General features: G+C 45.3%; 1 protein-coding gene and 1 long non-coding RNA gene across 2 annotated transcripts in view; one reads left to right on the forward strand and one right to left on the reverse strand.

The window, feature by feature from the left end:
* Positions 1 to 21,277, forward strand: part of COLEC12 (collectin subfamily member 12) — a 194,186-nt gene that overhangs the window by 154,249 nt on the left and 18,660 nt on the right. Inside the window, exons 5-8 of the mRNA XM_023241800.2 lie at positions 988 to 2,034; positions 14,644 to 15,132; positions 16,352 to 16,488; positions 17,739 to 17,848. Coding sequence (XP_023097568.1) covers positions 988 to 2,034; positions 14,644 to 15,132; positions 16,352 to 16,488; positions 17,739 to 17,848 — 1,783 coding nt within the window. The remainder of the gene's footprint in view (positions 1 to 987; positions 2,035 to 14,643; positions 15,133 to 16,351; positions 16,489 to 17,738; positions 17,849 to 21,277) is intronic.
* Positions 16,433 to 19,376, reverse strand: LOC123381220. The gene is made up of 3 exons (XR_006587978.1): positions 18,621 to 19,376; positions 17,529 to 17,566; positions 16,433 to 16,795 (listed from the first exon to the last, which is right to left on the reverse strand). It is a non-coding gene; the product is annotated as an uncharacterized LOC123381220 (long non-coding RNA).

Raw genomic sequence — 21,277 nt, forward strand, 5'->3', positions numbered from 1 at the left:
AATCTGAAGACCAGGCACGCCTGGGTGGCTCAGTCAGCTAAGCATCCAACATCAGCTCAGGTCATGATCTCACAGTTCATGAGTTCAGGGCCCACGTCAGGCTCTGTGCTGACAGCTAAGAGCCTGGAGTCTGCTTTGGATTTCGTGTTTCCCTCTCTCTCTGCTCCTCCCCTGCTTGTGCTCACTTGCGCGCGCTCGCTCTCTCTCTCTCTCTCTCTCTCTCTCTCTCTCTCTCTCTCTCTCTCAAAAATAAATAAGCATTTGAAAATCTGAAGACTGGGGCGCCGGGGTGGCTCAGTCGGTTAAGCGTCCTACTTCAGCTCAGGTCATGACCTCACAGCTCGTGAGTTCAAGCCCCGCATCGGGCTCTGTGCCGACAGCTCGGAGCCTGGAGCCTGATTCGGATTCTGTGTCCCTCTCTCGCTCTGCTGGTCCCCTGCTCGTGCTCTGTCTGTCTCTCCCTCTCTCTCAAAAATAAATAAACTTTAAAAAAATGCTTATAAAAATCTGAAGACCAATCCTGATCAAAAAGTACCACAAATACACTTTAATAAAAGCTCTTTTATAAAATTTCCAGTCAATTCCTATTTGAAATATTCTAAACTGCATTGAAGAATTATGAAAATTAATTTTTTTAAATGAAAGATTCCAGTTCTATCCCTGAATTTTTGTTTCCATTTTTTTAGAAGGAATTAATGGTAAATTTAATAAAGTTTATTGCCTTCTTGACACCTTGCCCAGTGCTCTAGAATCTGGTAGAATTCCCTCCTTGTTTGAGAAAAGCACTTACAAACTTAGTACCCTTTCCACTTTTCCAGGACCCAGTTTTAATAGACACGTGGGTTTTACTAACGTAGACCATTCTGCATATATCACAGATTTTATATCTGAAATATGCAGTGCATACCAATTAAGTCTCTTTGAGATCTTTGACCTCACGTGAACATTTCTTCGTATCACTAAGTAACAAAACATGTCTTATTGCAGGGGACCAAACTGGGAAGAAAGCTATAAGCACCAACTCAGAACTCTCTACCTTCAGATCAGACATACTGGATCTTCGTCAGCAGCTTCGTGAGATTACAGAGAAAACCAGCAAGAACAAAGACACGCTGGAGAAGTTACAGGCAAGTGGGGATGCGCTGGTGGACAGGCAGAGTCACCTGAAGGAAACTTTGGAGAATAACTCTTTCCTCATCACCACTGTAAACAAAACCCTCCAAGCGTATAATGGCTATGTCACCAATCTACAGCAAGACACCAGCGTGCTGCAGGGCAATCTGCAGAGCCAGATGTACTCTCATAACGTGGTTATTATGAACCTCAACAACCTGAACCTGACCCAGGTGCAGCAGAGGAACCTCATCACTAATTTGCAGCGGTCTGTGGATGACACGAGCCAGGCCATCCAGCGAATCAAGAACGACTTCCAAAATCTGCAGCAGGTTTTCCTTCAAGCCAAGAAGGACACTGATTGGCTGAAGGAGAAAGTGCAGAGTTTACAGACGCTGGCTGCCAATAACTCTGCCTTGGCCAAAGCTAACAACGACACCCTGGAGGATATGAACAGCCAGCTCAGTTCATTCACAGGTCAGATGGACAACATCACCACAGCCTCACAAGCCAATGAGCAGAACCTGAAAGACCTGCAGGACGTACACAAGGATGCGGAGAACAGAACAGCCATCAAGTTCAGCCAGTTGGAGAAACGCTTCCAGCTCTTTGAGACGGATATTGTGAACATCATTAGCAACATCAGTTACACTGCCCACTACCTGCGGACGCTGACCAGCAATCTGAATGAAGTCAGGACGACTTGCACAGATACGCTGACCAAACACACAGACGACCTGACCTCCTTGAATAACACACTGGCCAACATCCGTTTGGATTCTGTTTCTCTCAGGATGCAACAAGACATGATGAGGTCAAGGTTAGATACTGAAGTAGCCAACTTATCAGTAATTATGGAAGAAATGAAGCTGGTAGACTCCAAGCATGGTCAGCTCATCAAGAATTTTACAATACTACAAGGTAAGTGAAAATTCCGAATTTATTTGTGTTAGTTATTGATTGCTGTATAACAAACGACCCTAAAAGCTGGCAACTTAAAACAATAAACACTTGCTATCTCACCATTTCTGTAGGTTAGGAATTCAGGAGTGGCTTAGCTGGGTGATTCTCACTCAGTATCTTTCATAAGGTTGTGTCAAAATATTGGCAAGGGCTGCAGTCATCTCAAAACCTTAACTGGGGCTGAGAATCTGCTTTCAAGATGACTCAAGTACATGGTTTTTGGCAGGAGGCCTCAGTTCCTCACAACGTGAAGTTGCTTGAGTGTCCTCACAATATGGCAGCTGGCTGCCTCCAGAGCAGGTGATCCAAGAGAAAGCACAAAGAGAAGTCACATGCCTTTTATGACCTAGCCTCAGAAGTCACATATCATCACTTCCACCATAATCTGATAAATCACTAAGTCCAACCCGGGGAGATTAAGCTCCACATCTTGAAAAGAGTTTTAACTATGAATTTGTGGTCAGTGGTCAAAGATAGTCCATTAAATATTTGTTGAATTTGGACTTTGTCAGTGCCTAGCTCTTTCAAGTCTTTATAAATTGGGCTCATTTGAAAGCAAGATTAATTTTTTTAGGTCACAGATATTCCTAATTTTTTTAAGTTTATTTATTTTTAGAGAGAGAGAGAGAGAGAGAGAGAGAGAGTGTGTGTGCGCGCACGCGCACAAACATGACAGGGGAGGGGCAGAGAATCCCAAGCGGGCTCTGTGCTGTCATTGCAGAGCTTGATGTGGGGCTGTATCTCATGAACTATGAGATCATGACCTGACCCAAAATCAAGAGTCAGATGCTTAAATGACTGAGCCACCCAGGCACCTCAGAGATTCCTATTCCTAAGTGTCATGAGCAGATGGATGGATGGCCATCCCAGTAACCATAAGGCCACAGAGGAGAGAAAGAATGTAACTTGCATATAAAATCTGAGTTTTACTTTCATCCAGGTCATCCATGTAAATTGAAAATATTTGGCTCAAATTAAGTCTCCTTCTGAGATTTGCAGCAATCGTGTAATAATAGTATTTTTTAGTCATAAACTATCTTCACAGGTTTTAAGTTGAAAGTACTATGTGAAAGATGCTGTGCTGAGCCCTCTGAGGTATGCAGAGAAGCCCAGGTGGTCTCTGCCCTCAGGTAGCTCAAATCAATAGAAGGTCAGGGGCACCTGGGCAGCTGGTCGGTTAAGTGTCCAACTTTGGCTCAAGTCACAGTCTCACGGTTCGAGACTTCAAGCCCCGCATCAGGCTTTCTGCTGACAGTGTGGAGTCCATTTCTGATCCTCTGTCTCCCTCTGTCTCTGCCCCTCCCTCACTCATGCTCGCTCTCTCAAAAATAAGTAAACCTTTAAAAAAAAAATCAAGAGATTTAGAGTATCAGGAGACTACCTGTTAAGCAAAATAATCCTGATTTTCAAAAAGAGGATATAGGTGGATTCTACACACTGTGTAGAATGGGAATTTGTCTTCAAGCCTGAGAAGAGGATAATTTGTGAACCTTCAGGAAAGCAGCAATCATCACAAGGAGTTCATTAAGAAAGCAGGTGATGGGGCGCCTGGGTGGCTCAGTCGGTTGAGTGTCCGACTTCAGCTTAGGTCATGATCTCACGGTCTGTGAGTTCGAGCCCCGCGTCGGGCTCTGTGCTGACAGCTCAGAGCCTGGAGCCTGTTTCAGATTCTGTGTCTCCCTCTCTCTCTGCCCCTCCCCTCTTCACGCTCTGTCTCTCTCTGTCTCAAAAGTAAAAATAAACGTTAAAAAAATTAAAAAAAAAAAAACAGGTGAACCTAAACTTATTTCTGCATATTAACAGAGTTATTCGATTGTTTAAACTAGGAGAATGAAAAATAGCATATCTGGATTTTACCAAGGCATTTGTCACTAATGCTGTTAAGAGCAAGATGGTAAAAATAGCTACTGGATTATAGCACAGTTAGATGGGTTTATGGGTTACGTTGGTTTTCTGTGCTATGTAACAAATTACAAACTCAGCAGCTTGAGACAACACCCATTTCTTTCTTTTTTTTTAGTTTATTTTTTATTTTGAGAGAGAGCAAGCAGGGCAGGGGCAGAGGGAGAGAGAGAATCTGAAGTGGGCTCCATGCTGTCAGCAAAGAACCTGACAAGGGTTTGAACTCACAAACTATGAGATCATGAACTGAGCTGAAATCAAGAGTTGGATGCTTAACTGAGCCACCCAGGTGACACCCATTTCTTATCTCACAATATCTGTGGGTTAGGAGTCTGGGCAAGGCTTGGGTCCTCTGCTTAGGGTCTCTCACCAGGGTGCAGTGTCACTGAGGGGCTGAGGTTTCATCAGAGGCTTGACTGGGGAAAGATCCGTTTCCATGCTCCCTCAGGTGCTTGACAGAATTCATGTCCTTGCAAATGTGAGATTGAGGTTCCTGGGGGATTTCAGGGGAGTAAGGGGTACTGGCCTAGAGACCACCTACAGTTCCTTGCCATGTGACCATCTGACAACACTGCAGCTTCTTCAGAGCTGGCAAGGGAGTCTCTCGCTCCAGTCTGCTGAGACTGTGTTATGTAATGTCATCTCATCTAATGTAAGTCAAGGGGGTGACATGCCATCATCTTTGCCATGTTCTGTTGGTTAGAAGCAAGTCACAGGTTCTACACTCAAGGGGAAGGGATTACACGAGGGTATGAGTCATTGGAGATGACCCCAGGGTGTGTCTACCACAGAATGGGTCTAAAGAATGGTAGTTAATGAGCCCCTGTGAGGCTGGCAGCAAGTCTGGATGGCAGATGGCAGGGGCCCATTCAACAGCTTTGTCCGTGACTAGCATGAGGATATGGATGACCTGGTAATCCAATACTTGTATGACATGAAACTATATATACTAGCCCATGGATGACAGAATCATAATCCAAAATGACCTGGAGAGGCTAGAATCATAAAAAGATTCCAACAAATGAAGGAGATAGGGAATACATGTAAAATCCTGCTGGTAGGTGGAAAAAAACAAATAGAACAATGTTGATGGGAGAGCATGGCTTGAAGTATGCATGAAAAGCATGGTGGTTTTAGTTGATTGTAAGCAAGTCACTGTGTCTGCCAGTGAATCTAATGTGATCTTTGACTATATCAATAGAAATATGTCCAAAATGAAGGAGGTGATATCTTACTCCATTCAGTGTGGCAAGACTACCCCTGGAGGATGGTGTGTACTTTGGAGGGGTCCCTTTCAAGAGGGACGTTCACAGAGCAGCATGTTCAGAAAAATTTGCCCAGGATTATGCAGTCTAGATGTGCTCAAGGAAAGATTGAAAGACCTGGGAACTTTAACCTGTAGGAGAGACTGCTTAGTGGGAGACAAGGCTGCTATCTATAGCTATTTAAAGACTGTCACATGGAAGAGATTTTAAATGACATCTGAGGAGGGTGAAACAAAGACTAATGAGTATTCATTAATAGAAAACATTTTGGTTTTATATGATGTTGCTTATAAAAATTGGCATTGCCTGTAAATATAATGGCTTCCCTGAGAAATATGGGTGTCCCAACTGGGGGATGGACAGTTGTAGGGACACTGTGGGTGTAAGTCATACTCTGAATAAGGGACAGGTTTTCAAATGATAAAAAAGGTATTAGGGGACTAGTTTTTCCCTGTTTTTTCTCAAATTCAGAATGAGGGCATATCTCAATAGATAATGCAACCACATGAAATAAGAGCTTGCTAAATTTCCCTGGGCATTGTAAAACCTTAGAAAATCCTATTGCAGTTTTCTGGCCATTTTCCAGCTATAAGTTTTATGGTTTTATTATTCCATTAGTCCAATTGCTAGCTTGTCTTCTACAAGTAAACTTCTGACATATTTAGTGTGTATAGACAGTGTGACTTGTCAGCTAGGGAAGTGTGTGAAAAGCTTATAGTTGAACATTCAGACCCTGGCTTTAAATTAATGTTTCCATTATTGTGATTATTTTTATTGGCTAATGTTGAATGTGAGTATACTGAGTGCTTTACACAAGCTCTGTAGGATAGGAACTTATAAGATCATAACCAGTTTACAGATGAGGAAACTAAGGTTTAGAGAGGTGTTTAAGGAAACTGCTCAAATTTACAGAGATGGTAAATAGCTAAATAGTATCAAGTCCAGGCTTCCTGGTGCCAGAGCCCATGCTGCCAACCCCATCAGTAATCACTGAAAGTGAGTGACCCTCCTCTACAGTCCCCAGCTGCCCCTGAAGTAGTCTGTGAGGGCAGGGAGCTGGGATTTCGTTCTAAGTGCGACAGGGAGGTTTTAAGCAAGGTGGTGACATGGTCTGATTTATATTTTTAAAAGGTCATTCTGGGTGCAGGGTCAGGGGGTGAGGTGGGAGAAGAATAGATTACAGGGGAGCAAGCAGGGTGACGGGGGTCCAGTGAGGAGCTATGGGCCAGATATGAGTGACATGGATATAAGAGAAATGGGTCTCATCATTGAGGAGGAGTCTTGTAGGCAGACTCAAGGGCAGCCTTACCCTTCCGTGGTCAACAGGGCCCTGCTGTAGAAGCCCTGACTGGCTTCCTCTGGCTGTACTCTGCCGAGGGGGAGGAGTCTCCAGGTTCAAGGGGCTGCGAGTATTCAGAGCTCACATCAACCTGTTCTTGACCCCATTTGATGCCCAAGACCCTAGAATTTCCTACGCAAAGTGTCCGAAGCCCAGAGGAGCAGCCGTGAGACATGGTGTGTTGTAGGGGTGGTGGTGGAGGGGTGTGGACAGAAACTGAACACAGGGTCAGGGGCCAGTGTTTGTGGCTAGATGAGGCCGATGGGTGGATTGGCTGTGAGGGTGAGGGAAAGAGAGGAGCAGGATATCTCCTTAGTTTTTAGCTAAAGCAAGTAGGTAGATGGACAGACTGGGGAGGTTCAGGTTGAGAGGCCCGTTTAGACATATTTAAGTGGAACATATCTGTTAGAATGAGGTTTCTGACTCCGTGCTTCTGAAACACCTGAGATCCTGGTTTCTGAATGATTTTTTCCTTTTCACATATGCCTTTCCTATATTACTTTTATCCTTGGTCTTTTTATTACCTGCACTTTCTGTGAGGTAAATGAAACTTCTCAGGCCAAACAAACTGCCCCCATTCTATTCCATCTGTTCAACTTCCTCCAGAACAGGAATGCCCACGAGGTGTTCCCATGGAAGAAGAGACTGGGGGCAGAGCTCCATTTCCCCTTGCACTTCTCCAGTGCCTTTCCTCTGTCCCTCCCAGCAACTCTGGTTCCTGAGGATGAGGGAAAGATGAGATAAAGTAGGATGGAGCAGGATTGGATTAACTTTGGGTTATGTTGGGCTTGCCCCTGCAAGATTCAGAATACCCTGATGCTTCCAGGGAAATCCTTTGGACTCGCACTTAATGAGCCCTCACGCATATGGTGCATGGCGTTCAGTCACAGGAGACATTGGCCTCATTTCGAAGTAGAAGCTGAAGCTGCCTGCTTGCACGGAAGCTAGGTGATAACTGGAAATAGATTTTAAACCCCATGTTGAATCTCAGCAACAATTATCTCTTTATCCATAAACCAAAAATACTTTATTGGAAAAGCCTTGTTTTTGTTACAAATAATGTAAATATCTTTATGCTCATTGTGTATGTGGAGGACTTCACTCGTCATAACGTCACAGTGCACTCTTGGGTAGGAAGCAAAGAATGCAAGGTGCACCTTCCTAGCACAATCAGAGGGCTCCCTTCCTCCGTTCTTGTGAGAGAGGCAACAGATTTAGTGGGTAAGAACAAGAGCTCTGGAAATAGACCTGAACACAAATACCAAGTTCCTCATCCTCTCCCTGCCTCAGTTTCCTATTCTGCATCTACCTTTCGAGTTATGAGAACTTCATGAGATAATGTCAATAAAGCTCTTCGTACAGTGCCTAGCAGGCAGTTGGCTAATATTCATACTCAAATGTGAGTAAGTTCAGTGCCTACCCAGGATTTCTGCTGCAGCCCCAGCTGCTACGTCACAGTGCCAAACAACAGCTTCGTGTGCTCAAGGAATAAAATTGTACAGATGGGGTCAGTGTTGATTTGGTTCCAAAAGTACTTACTGCTGGCAGCCCAGTGCCTAGCCTTGGAGAGGACTCAGAGTCAGGTGATGCTGACAGCTAGCTTTCACTCACTTTCCAGTCCGTTGTCTGCAGTGTGCCAGTCATACTACTGAGCACTTGGTTAATTTGTCTGTTTTCCTTGTTCCATCTCTTTAAGGTAGGAATTACCAGCATTCCGCATTTGCAGGGCTGGGAACCATGGCACAGAGCCTGAGTAACTTATCCAAGGTCAAGGAGCTAGTAATGTCAGAGAGTACTAACCCTGGATCTAATTCCCAAACTGATGCTTCTACATGAGTCCCTGCTGCCATGCAACGATGTCAGAGAAAAGATGGCATGTTTGGGAAGTTGAAATGTGGAAGAGTTTGTTTTCAGTAGAACAGTCGGTTGAGGTGTAAGAGATTGACATTTGACCTGGACCTTGACAGATACGTAGGAAGGCTGAATGGATCAGGCAGGAGGCCTCAATTTCTCTCATTGCCAACTGCCATTCTTGTCATGCTTCCTCAAAGAAGACTGCTTGTCTGAGGACCTTTGAGAGCAGGCATTTGAGGGCATAGAAACAGAACTGTGGCCAGTTGGTGAGAAATGATGGCTTAAATATACCCTGTGGACAAGGGTATATTTGTGGAGAGGGAGCTTCCGTGGCTTTCCAGAAGCCTGTCTTAAACATGAGGTTAAGAATCAAATTATTTTTCAAAATTATTGCCAAATAATATCTTTTAAATTTCCTCAAAAAGTACTTTTAAAGCACGTCAGTGAGAACAAACTGAGGGTTGATGGGGGGTGGGGGAAAGTGGGTGATGGGCATTGAGGAGGGCACCTATTGGGATGAGCACTGGGGGCTGTATGGAAACCAACTGGAAAATAAATTTCATATTTTAAAAAAATGAGAAGAAAAAATGTCTCAGATTATACGACTAGTTTTCTCTATCTTCTAACCTTACCACTAGAGGTTCTAAAATGAAGTCTCCAAAATCTTGCAGGTCAGTAAGAATAGAAGTGGTTTCTCTACTTTCTGCTTTATTGGAAAACAAATTGGAAACTTCTCTCAGGGGTAGGACACAGGGCTGGTCCTCCTCAGGGCCTGCAGTTTGGTTTCCAAAGCAGAAACAGCAAAGTGATGTAAATTTACTCTGTCCTCTTTAAACTGTTTTGGGGGGCCTGGGTGGCTCAGTCAGTTGGGCGTCTGACTTCGGCTCAGGTCATGATCTCGCGGTCCGTGAGTTCAAGCCCCGTGTCAGCTGTGCTGTGCTGTGCTGTGCTGACAGCCCAGAGCCTGGAGCCCGCTTCGGATTCTGTGTCTCCGTCTCTCTGACCCTCTCCCGTTCATGCTCTGTCTCTCTCTGTCTCAAAAATGAATAAACATTAAAAAAAAAAAATTAAACTGTTTAGAGGATTCAGGTGTTCAAGGCTCCCAATTCTGGAGGGTGGGGAACAGGGAGGATGTTTTGCTGGCAGTAAAACACAGGCTGCTCAAAGATCTGGTCTAGGTCATATTCAGGCATTTCTGGAGCTTACAATGGCTTTACCAGCAACCTGGGTATTCTGGCATTTCAGAATCTTAAACCAGGGAGCCACTCACTTGGTCTTGAAAGCAAATCTCAAATTTGCTCCTGAAGGGGGACATCACATCTGCTTCCACATGTAGCATTTACCACATTCTCGACTCTGAACACAAGTTGTTACTGCCCAAGCTCATAAATAATCCTGGGTCATTTATCTCACTGTTGCGGTTTTAAGGCACTAGGGGTGACTTGTCTTTTATTTCATCTTCTTTTCATTTCAGCAGCTGCCCAATTAAAGATTCAAGTAAGACCTAAAAGCTTGGGATCGTCCAGATACTAATATTTGATGCTAGCATCCCAGGTCCTAGAAGAAGATATACCCCTGGCATTAATAATCTATTTTTTACGGGTAGCCAGTATGGCTATTTTACAGGTAGCCAGTGGTTTTAGCTTTTTTTCCTCAGTAATTTTTAAAAAGAAACAAGTTGGAAATTTCTAGTTCTTAGTGAGCAAAGTACAGTCTTACTGAATACTTAAGTATATGAATGAATCCTCTTACATATGGGACACATAGAGTACATTTTTACTTAGCCCAGCATTGGAAGGTAGAGTGCCAGCTTCCTGCTCTAGTGTCATGATGGTTTTCTCCCAAGGCTGGGGCAGCTATGGATGAAGAAATCGATAACACTGTGCTTGTCAGGAGTTTATCCACAGTCATTGATATTCAACCTTGTCTTATTAAGAGAGATGTAGCAATTCCTGTAAAAACTTCAGTTTTCATTCTAATCCAGCTGGGAAATGCATCACAAATAAGATTTTCAAGGTGCCTGGGTGGCTTAGTTAGTTAAGCATCCAACTCTTGATCTTGGCTCAGGTCTTGTTCTCACGGTTTCATGAGGTCAAGCTCCACATCAGGCTCTGCGCCGACAGCACGGAGCCTGCTTGGGACTCTCTCTCCCTCGCTCTCTGCCCCTCCCCCACACTCTCAAATAAATTAAAAATAAAATTAAAAAATTTGGAGGTGCCTGGGTGCTTCAGTTGGTCGAGCATCTGACTTTAGCTCAGGTCATGATCTCAAGGTTCATGGGTTTAAGCCCCGTGTCAGACTCTTTACTGACAGCTCGGAGCCTGGAGCCTGTTTCAGAATCTGTGGCTTCCTCTCTGTCTCTGCCCCTCCCCCATTCATGCTCTATCTCTCTCAAAAATAAATATTTTTAAAAAAGAGATTTTCGACCTTTATATCAGAGGCAAAACCTTGCATACTGACATCTTTTCCCTTTCTTCCCAAGATCTAGAAGTTAGCACCTGCTGATATTTTGCACTGACTGTGGGATCCATGTTTGATGCCATTCTTAAAATAAGCCACAACTTTTGTGTGGAGTGAGTGGGGACATTTGAGAAGCACTTCAGAGGGAAATAGCTAAACACCATAATAAACCCACCCAACCTCAGAGAGAAATAAGATTAATGAAAAGCTGTCATCCTACGTAAGGAAGGTCTCGGATTCATACCCGGAGAGGAGTAAAGAGTTGTGTGTCTTCGGAGTTCTGTTAGAAACAAGAGGAAGGTGTTCTGGAAGAAATATAACTCCCTGTCATGTCAGGAAGACAAGTCCCAGAATAGTCACTATTCCATGGGCATGGGTAAACCCATTTCCCATAACCTGCAAGTATAGTACCAAACCCAGTTGTGAGTAATTGAGAAACACTAATTGTTGGCAAAACCCATAAGGAGAATAAGGAATAAAGAATAAAGAATCTAAAGCACTTGAATTTCCCCCCCAAAAAACCTCTTCATTATTTGGATTTCTAAAGTCTAAACATAGACCATAAAAAGAAACAGGTGAGAAGAAAAGCTATTTTTATTTTTGCTATTATTCTAACTAAATTAGAATTTTGTTGTTGTTGTCTTGGCCTATTTGTCAGTATTGTTCCACTAGAACCTTCCATAATACTACATCCATTATGGAGGAATGAATGCACACACCACCATCCCCACTATTAATCTCTAGGGCACTATTTCTCAACCACACAAAGGAACTAAGATACTTTTTTACAGAAGATCGATTTGACAATGAAAATCCACCTTCTCTATCTTTACTAATACATTCCAAGAGCCTCCTCAGCTTAAAAAGAAAAAAAAAAAACCTCAGATTGCAGATGAAGAGACTACTGGATCAATTCTTAAATGTGTGTAGAGTCAAGAAAGATCTCCCCAGGACCATTCCATAGCAGCAGCCAGGAGCATCCTGATACATAGACTAGTGGAGCTTTACTTCTTAGAAAGGTAAGGGGCACCAAGCAAATCGCTGCTCCCCCCAAATCTCTCCCTTCTGGTCTCTCCTGGGGCCCAAACTGTTGGCATCAGCATGCTAGGCATTTAGATCTGTGATGCGCATTGGTTTGATAAACACTGTCTGAATAAGGACTATACACCAGACACTGCTAGCTGCTAGATGGAGAAGTGTTCTCAAAGAACAAACAAGTACTAAAAGATTAGAGAAAGAGGAAAAACTTCCACCTGGGAGGATTACGTGGTAGGTGGATGACAGTTCTCCAGATGGATATGAGCAGAGGCAATTTTAAGAGAAGAGATATGCAGAAGTGCAGAGGAGGATGGACTAAAGACATGTTAGACCAGGTCATGAAAACCCTGATTTAATACCACATGACCAGGTAGTGGGGACAAAATATTTTAGGGCAAGTGGAGATCAGAGCTGTGGGACAAATGTGGGAAAGATACAGAGTGGAATGAATGGAGAGGAATCAAAGGTAGGAGGAGCAGTTACTATAGAGGATACTATAAAAATCTGCCAAAAAGAGAACCTGCACACTGGGTCATGATGAAGGACAGAGGGGAGAGGTGGTTGTGATGATGTAGGATGAGGGATGATGGAAGAAGGGCATAAACAATAAAGAGGTGATAAGGTCAGTTTTAGACATGTCAGGTTGGAGGTGCTGGCAGGACATCCCAGAGATAATGGACTGTCCAACTATGAGATGGAAATAAGGGCCAGGAGAGCTAGTGATGGAGAGCAGCCAATAGGAGCTGGTGGGCAAAAGTCAGTGAGTTGGGTTTGGAGAGAAAATTCTTCATTACAAAGTCTTCTCAAGCAGATGAGAAAGACCCCTAGAAAGGGTTCTCAAAAAAAAAAAAAAAAAAAAAAAAAAAACGCTGAAGCTAGTCCTAACCATTAGCATGAACTCTGTTACAGCTTGGTAGTAGGTCTGCCAGTCAATCCAGGGCAACATCATGAGTAACGTAAATGAGGAAAGCTGAGTCCAGAGCCAAGGTTCTTGCTACGGGAGAACAGAGATGGGTGGGCTAGTTAGGGCCATGGATAATATGAGGGTACAGTGGACATCCATCAAGGCCTAGAGAGGGGAGTGGGGCAGAGAGACGCCCCCTCCCCATTGAGGCGGGAAGGCCTGCTTCAGTGTTCTGTCCTGACCAGCTGGTGGGGGAGGAGTAGGGTAAGGGGATCAAGAAAAACATAGGGTGGGAGGCCTATCTACTCTCCCTCTCCCCAGCACTTCTGCCCGTCCAGTCTGAAAGGCTTTCCACTTCTATGGAAAGAACGAGTGTGGATCTCTTTTACTTATTCACATAGAGAACAATGAGATCTCAGACACTCAAAAGTTCCGGGGAGTAGAATATTTGAGAATAGTGTCCTCCTAGATACAGTCATTGCAATGAGAAGACAGGAATTACCATCCCAGCTCCACCACTAGACTGTAACTGTTCATGTCTCATTCTCCTGGATAGATCTGTCTTGAAGAGCTAGCATGGAATAAGAGCTTGGTGTCTCTGGCCCTACACGTCCTCAAATGTGCTCTGGGAATATAATCTCATAGATACAGTTCAGATGACATAATGTATGTGAAACTAGCTCAAAAACTGTCAAGTCACCATATGAATCCTGGTTGTGGTATGTTTGTGTGCAGTTCCCTGTCACCTCTAAGAATTTACAGAAAACAAAACAATCCCAGGTTGTGTGAGCATCTCTAGGATGGCAAGGGATGAGCAGGTATTTGCCTTCTTCCTTTGGGGGAAAAATGTTGTTGTTGTTTTTCCTCTCCCTTGCCCAATTAGATGGTCGCCTATTTTTTTCTGTAGCCCACAGCCCTATTTGCATTATTAGACTAACAAACTGGGGAAAATGACACTTAGCCCAACTCGTAGAACACTTTCCCCCAGAGACCCTCTGAGCTGTTCCACAGGTGAGCAAGGCTCAGCCTCAAGGGCAGCAGCGTCCCTGCAGCACTGGCAGAGGGGCCAGGAGGGCGGGAGTGAGGTGTCAGAGGAGAGGCTGCCACTTGGTGAGGATGAATTAGCAGAATGGTGCCTCTCAACATTGGATGGGATATTTCATTCAACTCTAAGAAGAGGAAATAGTAGGAGAGAATCCCCATCCCAACTTGCACCGCTTTTCTCCTGGTGATGGAACAGTCCCAGACGACTAAGGGAGCCCAGGTGAATGGTGTGAGTCACTGCTGTGGTTGTTGGCGTGAAGCTGTCCCTCCCCCTAAAACATCAGTGGATACCGGAGGGTTGTGTGCCGTTAAGATATATTCTAAATGCAGGGCGCTTGGGTGACTCAGTCGGTCTGGCATCCGACTTTAGCTCAGGTCATGATCTCATGGTTCATTGCTTTGAGCCCCACGTCAGGCTCTGGGCTGACAGCATGGAGCTTGCTTGGGATTCTCTCTCTCCCTGTCTCTCTGCCCCTCCCCTGTGCGCTTGCTTGCTCTCTCTCAAAAACAGGAAAAAAAAAACAACATTAAAAAAAACATATTCTAAATGCTTGGAGCAGAAAGGGTGAGCTTAGTTAAGAAACCTTTTTGTTTGAAAAAAATACTATCGACAACAGTATACTGAAACAAGAAGCAGTCCTTTAATGAATATGTTTTATATGTCTAGATTTTTTTTAATTAGAGATTTTATAAGATAAATTCTTCACTATCACTCACAATGGATTTTTGTTCACGCCATGTACATTTTTTTTATGTTTTAGGTCCTCCTGGCCCCAGGGGTCCAAAAGGCGACAGAGGACAGCAGGGACCCCCTGGTCCCACTGGCAACAAAGGACAAAAAGGAGAGAAGGGAGAGCCTGGTCCACCCGGTCCCGCTGGTGAGAGGGGCCCAATTGGGCCAGTTGGCCCCCCTGGAGAGCGTGGCGGCAAAGGCTCCAAAGGCTTGCAGGGCCCCAAAGGCTCCCGTGGATCCCCTGGGAAGCCTGGCCCTCAGGGCCCCAGCGGAGACCCAGGCCCCGCAGGCCCACCAGGCAAGGATGGACTCCCTGGCCCTCAGGGCCCTCCTGGCTTCCAGGGATTGCAGGGCACCGTGGGAGAGCCAGGGGTGCCTGGACCTCGGGGGCTGCCAGGCTTGCCTGGGGTGCCAGGCATGCCAGGCCCGAAGGGCCCCCCTGGCCCCCCAGGCCCATCAGGGGCAGCGATGCCCCTGGCCCTACAGAATGAGCCAACCTCTGCACCTGAGGCCAATGGTAAGTCTGAGCCTTCCCTCACAATCAGGGTCAAGGGCACTGTGTGGGGTTGTGCCCAGCCCCCAGCATGCAGCCCATATGCTACCCACACCCCACTTCTCTTGGCATTGAAGGCACCACGTGGGGAGGCATGGACCCTGTTGCTCTCATAGGTCTCTACACCAGGCAGTGTCACTCAGGCACATGTGTTTCTCTCTAAACACTATCAGGTTCTCTAGCACTTGTTTGTTTAGCTAAGTCAAGCTCTCAGGGACAGATGCGTCCCCAGACATTTCCTTTGTGACAGTCTGAGGCTGGCTACCCCCGACCCATTTGGTTCTCATTTTATGCCCTTCAATCTGGGGGATAGACATCCCTCAGTAACTACGTAGATGGAATTTTGTTACTAAAGCCCAGATTTCATTGTTTCGAGAAGGTGTTATGGTGCTTCTAGTTTTTTTATAATTATTAAATTTGCTTACTAAATTTTGATAACTTGGCAAAACCCTCAGTGTTTTGTTATCAACCAAGCCTATTTTTCTCTCCTTTGAATCACACCCAGTTCCACCTGATTTCCTTAAGCATGACTCTGGTCATCCTTGTAGCTCCACAAGCCCAGTTTTGGTTCTGGGTGCTCCCATCTAGTTACTGATTAGTTCCATGTGACTCCAGACTGATGTGGAACATCTGCATTGCCTTTTGTTGTTGTTTCTGTCACTGTAAATACTAATCCAGACACAGAGGAACTAAGACCCAGCAAAAATAATTTTCCAGGCTACATAGGTTTGACTACTGTGTGCTCTGTGGCCTGCCCTCCTGGACCAGTCTTAGCTCCCAAGGTGTCTGTCAAGGGCAGTCACAGGCTCACACACAGATGCTGGAACTGCTCACTCCTGGCCTGTGAGGGAAGTGAGGCCAAAGCCATGGCCTCTGACATATAACTGAAGAAAGGCATAGTGCTTCGTGTGTGTGTTTGTGTTTTCATTAATATTTTTAAAATTTTTTTTTAACGTTCATTCATTTTTTGAGAGAGAGACAGAGCATGAGCTAGGGAGGGGCAGAGGGGGAGGGAGACACAGAATCCAAAGCAGGCTCCAGGCTCTGAGCTGTCAGCACAGAGCCCAAAGCGGGGCTTGAACTCACGACCTGCAAGGTCATGACCCAAGCTGAAGTCGGCCACTTAACTGACTGAGCCACCCAGGCGCCCCTAATTAATAATCTTAAACATTTGCATTCCTAGGCTGCCCACCTCACTGGAAGAACTTCACAGACAAATGCTACTATTTTTCGGTTGAGAAAGACATTTTCGAGGATGCAAAACTTTTCTGTGAAGACAAGTCTTCACATCTTGTTTTCATAAACACAAGAGAGGAACAGGTATGTTTGCAGCATACTTGGAGAAAACTATAAGGATAGTTTAGATCTGGAAATTGCATGCTTACTGGGAATTCGAAGATATCAAGAATCTATAGTCACATAAACACAGAAGGCCGCATTCTGGAGATTTGGGCTTTATCCAGTGACAAGAAGCATTCATGGCATGGGAATTCTGTCCTCTTGCTTCATACCTGGAAGATACTGCGTTATTAAGCCAGAGATCTGTGGCTCCCCCCAAACCCCGCCTCTGGTGGCTGTCAAAAGAGCCGTAATGTGGAAAAGAAACCTGCAGGCTGGCATCAAACGCCTGTGGAGAGAGAAACAAAGGGGCATGAACACTGTAGGGGTGGGTGCAAGGGACCAGATCTGTGGCTTCAGCAGGGTCAGGAAGAGCAGAGAAGACCACGGGGTAGAGCCCATACATAACGATGTTGACTACTCCCTAGGCCCCTACTGTGTGCCAGGCACGGTACAAGGCATTTCTCCTTTACACCTCACAACAACCTTAGAACCTAGGGGTATTATTATCCCCTTTTTACAGATAAGAAAACTGAGGCCCCACAAGGTTCAATGGCTTTATTTATGGGATTAAAAAGTAATGCAGAGCTGAGACTGAAACTGAGGTCCCTCTAGCAACCATGCCAATGGGCTTTGGTGCCACACTGTTCCAGTGGCCTCCTTCCTTTTCTCTAAGTATCTCCAGCAGACACAACCCTGAAAACAGATGTTTCCTGCAATAACTGGCCAGGAATGAGCATCCAGTCAGGTGCCTGGGCTTTAGACTGTGTAGACTTGGGTCTAATCTCAGCCCAGCCACTTACTATCTTGGTTACATAGGTTGCTGTGAAGGCTTAGAGACATGTGGCATGTGACACACTGGACATGGGACGTGGCCAAAGGAAGAGCTCAATAATGCCACGGTTGTTAGTAGTATTAAAACATGGGAGCGACAGCTGATGGAGAGGGATGGAGCCTGGTGGGATTCATTGAGTTGTCTGGGTGATTTACCAGAGGAAAAGCGTCCCATAAACGTTACTTACAAACTTATAAGAGGAGAAAGTGTCAAAGCCCCAAAGCACTGCAAAACAAAACAGGTGCAGTAAAAAAGAGAGCAGAAGCATGTGTGTGCTCTAACAAACATCCTCTTTTAAATGTCCTTTTTTCCCCCAAATGCTGCAGGGGACAGGGGAATTCCCCCACGTATGTGTGACCCCAAAATAATAACACATTGTCACTGTTTTGTTTTTCAGCAATGGATAAAAAAGCAGATAGTAGGAAGAGACAGCCACTGGATCGGCCTCACAGACTCGGAGCACGAAAATGAATGGAAGTGGCTGGATGGGACGTCTCCAGAGTACAAGTGAGTGCTCAGAGCCTTCCAGATCCCTGGGAAGACTTGGGCTGCTCTTGTTTTTCACCTTTTGCCTGACCCCCTGCAGTTTCTTCTTTAACCACCGATGCCCTAGATGCCCCTCACACTGAGGCTTCTGGTACAAGTGTTGTGTATTTCCGCGTGTGCTTGAGAATCACTGTGCTATAACATAAGGTTCCTTTTTCTTTTCATGGAGTGAATTTTTTTCATTTATATGGGGAAAAAAAAATCAGAGACTCATAAAAGCTCACAGTATGGTACTTGGACTGAGGTGTTCTCCTTAAATGGTGCTCTGAAGGATAAGGAAGCCCAGACTACTTCAGGCACAATCAGAACTTGCCCCAGCCCTGTTCCTGACAAGAGCTGGGAGTTCCCTTAAGGATAGCACCATCACTGCCCCTGACCCCAGCGGGGCTTCTGGCCAGTGTGTGATTATGAACTACAAGTTTATGACAGGTGCACCGTGAACAAAGGTGTGTGTTGTAAGTCCAGTGTGACCTGAGTTCTGTAAAGGCAAAGACAAAGAATGGAAGCCCTTTATAAAACCTGCTCAGACTCCCAGGCTCATGGGGACTTCTGTGCCCCTAATTCAATCCCGGGGCTGTCATGTCAGCTCCTTCCCTAATCCTGCCCAAGGGTCATATGGTGGCTGAATTGTACCAATCTGAATTTCACTTCTTCCAACTCCTGTCTTGCCTCTAATGGATGTGAAAATAGGCAACAAGCTGCACCACATGGAGCAGAATTTATGCAAACTCACCTCCGAATAACCAGCCTTTCCTGTGCTGGAGAAGAGAAGGCAGACCTGCAGAGGCTCAAGCAGGCGTGGTTTGGAGACAGCAGTGACCACGGCACCCAGGAAGGAGACAGTGAGGTGTTTCAGGACTAAGATGGTGTCGGAGGTATTGAGGCAGAGCCTGTAGCTGTCAAGGAGGAGAAGCAGGGGCCAGAGGCGGTGGAGAAGCCAGTGAGAGTTTTTAAAATGTTTCTGTGTGCCTGTGCACAGGTAGACAGACAGGCAGCTTAGCTTTGTACTTTTAAATCTTCCACGGGACGAGGATTAGAGGGTATAGGTAGAAACCTGAGTAAGGCCATTTCTTTACAAAACAGTGACCAAACATCAAGATGGAACATGAGAAGGTTTTAGGTCTGCTCCGAAGGCGAGCCTCACAGTGCCCACAGGGCAATTGGCTTTCTGCCTGCTGGCCTGACAGATATCCTGTCGGCTCCCTCTGCACCTGTCCTTGGGGGAGAGGAAGCTATGCCACACCCTGACGCTCGGGGAATTGGCTGACAGCCCACCCTGAGGACCCAGCGTGGCAGAGATGTACTCAGGAGACGCGAAACAGTTGGGAGGGTTGGCGGTGGAGATGGAAGGCATCTCCCTTTAGAGGATAAAGCATAAATCTTGTCTTCAACAGATAGGAGTGCCAGGATCTTTTGTTTTTTTTTTTTTTAAGGGTGGGCAAAGTTAGGGGCGCCTGGGTGGCTCAGTCAGTTAAGCACCCGACCTCAGCTCAGGTCATGATCTTGGGGTTCGTGAGTTTGAGCCCCACATTGAGCTCTGTGCTGACAGCTTGGAGCCTGGAGCCTGCTTCAGATTCTGTGTCTCCCTCTCTCTCTGTCCCTCCCCTGCTCACACTCTCTCTCTCTCAAAAATAAACAAACATTACAAAGGTGGGGCAAGCTTTAAAAAAAATCAGCCTTCTCCACTTTCCTCACAGCTATAAGTGCATAAAAGGTCTGGGTTAGACTCACTGAGAAATTCAATCTTAAGCCTTCCTCCAAGAAAAAAACTAGATTGGCCCATATGGGATGGATTGAGCTGAAGCATTATTGTCTGTGCCAACTCTCCCAAAGGGGAACTTTTCTCCTCTTCCCTGGGCTCCAGCAGGAATTTGGTGACTGGGAGGAGAGCACCAGTGTCAGTACCTGGGACCTGAGAGGGATTAGATGATCAGACACCTTGCTGGGAACTCCTCCCCAGCCACAGCCACCCTGGAGCCTCCTGAGAGCCTTGGCTTCTGACCCTAACCACAGCACACACTGCACTTCTCATTTTCCACCCAGAGGAACACATATGTAGTACGTGAAAAGTCCCCAGGATCAAGTTTTAAAAGCAAGAATAAATTAGGCAGACATATTATGAGGCCTCAATAATGGAAGGCTAATTTAATTTGACATAGAATAATAAACACTGCTCAAACTAGAAAAAGAGCCAATGCAGTGAGGTCTGGGTTCCAGGGTTTGACGTGGCATTCGTAGCTGCCATTTACTCCACCATGTGAAATCTCATGTCTTCACCTGGCAGTGAGTATTACAGAAGGACCTATGTTGGTATTGTGAAAATTAAATGAGATTATGTATATAAAGCGTTTAGTTCAGTACTTGGTTCATGGGAAGTGCTCAAGAAATGTCACCTACTAGTATCAGTATTATCACTATTATTGTCATAATTTCAACTATCTTCATACTAGTCAGTAATTGCAGAATAACACTACCTAGCATTTATGTATTTTACGGTATCCTTACTCAGATGCCACACATAATTATCTCACTCAGATCCCAACACCAGGTTGTGAAGGCACAACCTTGTGCCTTGCCCAGGCTGCAGAAGAATCAATCATGTCTCCTAGATGTCCTCTTACCATTTTCCTCCAACACACACAGCTTCACACCGACCCACACCCTCACTCTCACAGCCCTTTTGAAATTGTTTCAGGTGCTTGTGGTACTGTTGAAGTGGAAATAGACAAGAGATAAAAGGTTCTCCCTGCCTGTTGCCTACCCACCCCCCCCCACCTCCATTTTTATGCTGAGACCTAGTTGACAAAGACTGCTGGAAAAAAAAAAAAAAAGACAAAAAGCAAAGGTAATAACATGGAATGGATGCTAGATGCTAAAGGGTTGGGTCATACACACACCTGCACTAAGATTTATTTCTAATAAAATATATGACCTGCCTCAATCTGTGGTGGCTCAGGATGCTGCCCAGGACAGTTTCCCAGAGGCTTTGGGTCCACACTCATATATAATTCCAAGGGAAAGAATGGAGGGCTGAAATACATTGCCAACATTTTATTTGCCACTTAAGGACATGTTTTTTAAAAATTGCCTATCAACAAATCTTGGTATTAAAAAACCAAGTCTATAGTCCTTTCCAAGAAGACACTTGGCCATCTCTCTCTCTCTCTCTCTCTCTCTCTCTCTCTCTCTCTCTCTCTCTCACACACACACACACACACACACACACACACACACACAGTTGTCCTTTTCATTTCACCACAGAACTGTGAAAACTTCTTTCCTGGCCAGCATCAAACCCTGACTGGAGATTGGAATCCAGGGCCATAGTCCTATGTCAACATTCAGTGAATTATCCTGGTGAGTCCACTGTGAGCCAGCCTCTGTGCTGGC

The sequence above is a fragment of the Felis catus genome, chromosome D3 (genome assembly GCF_018350175.1).
Source record: "Felis catus isolate Fca126 chromosome D3, F.catus_Fca126_mat1.0, whole genome shotgun sequence".
Classification (NCBI taxonomy): domain Eukaryota; kingdom Metazoa; phylum Chordata; class Mammalia; order Carnivora; family Felidae; genus Felis; species Felis catus.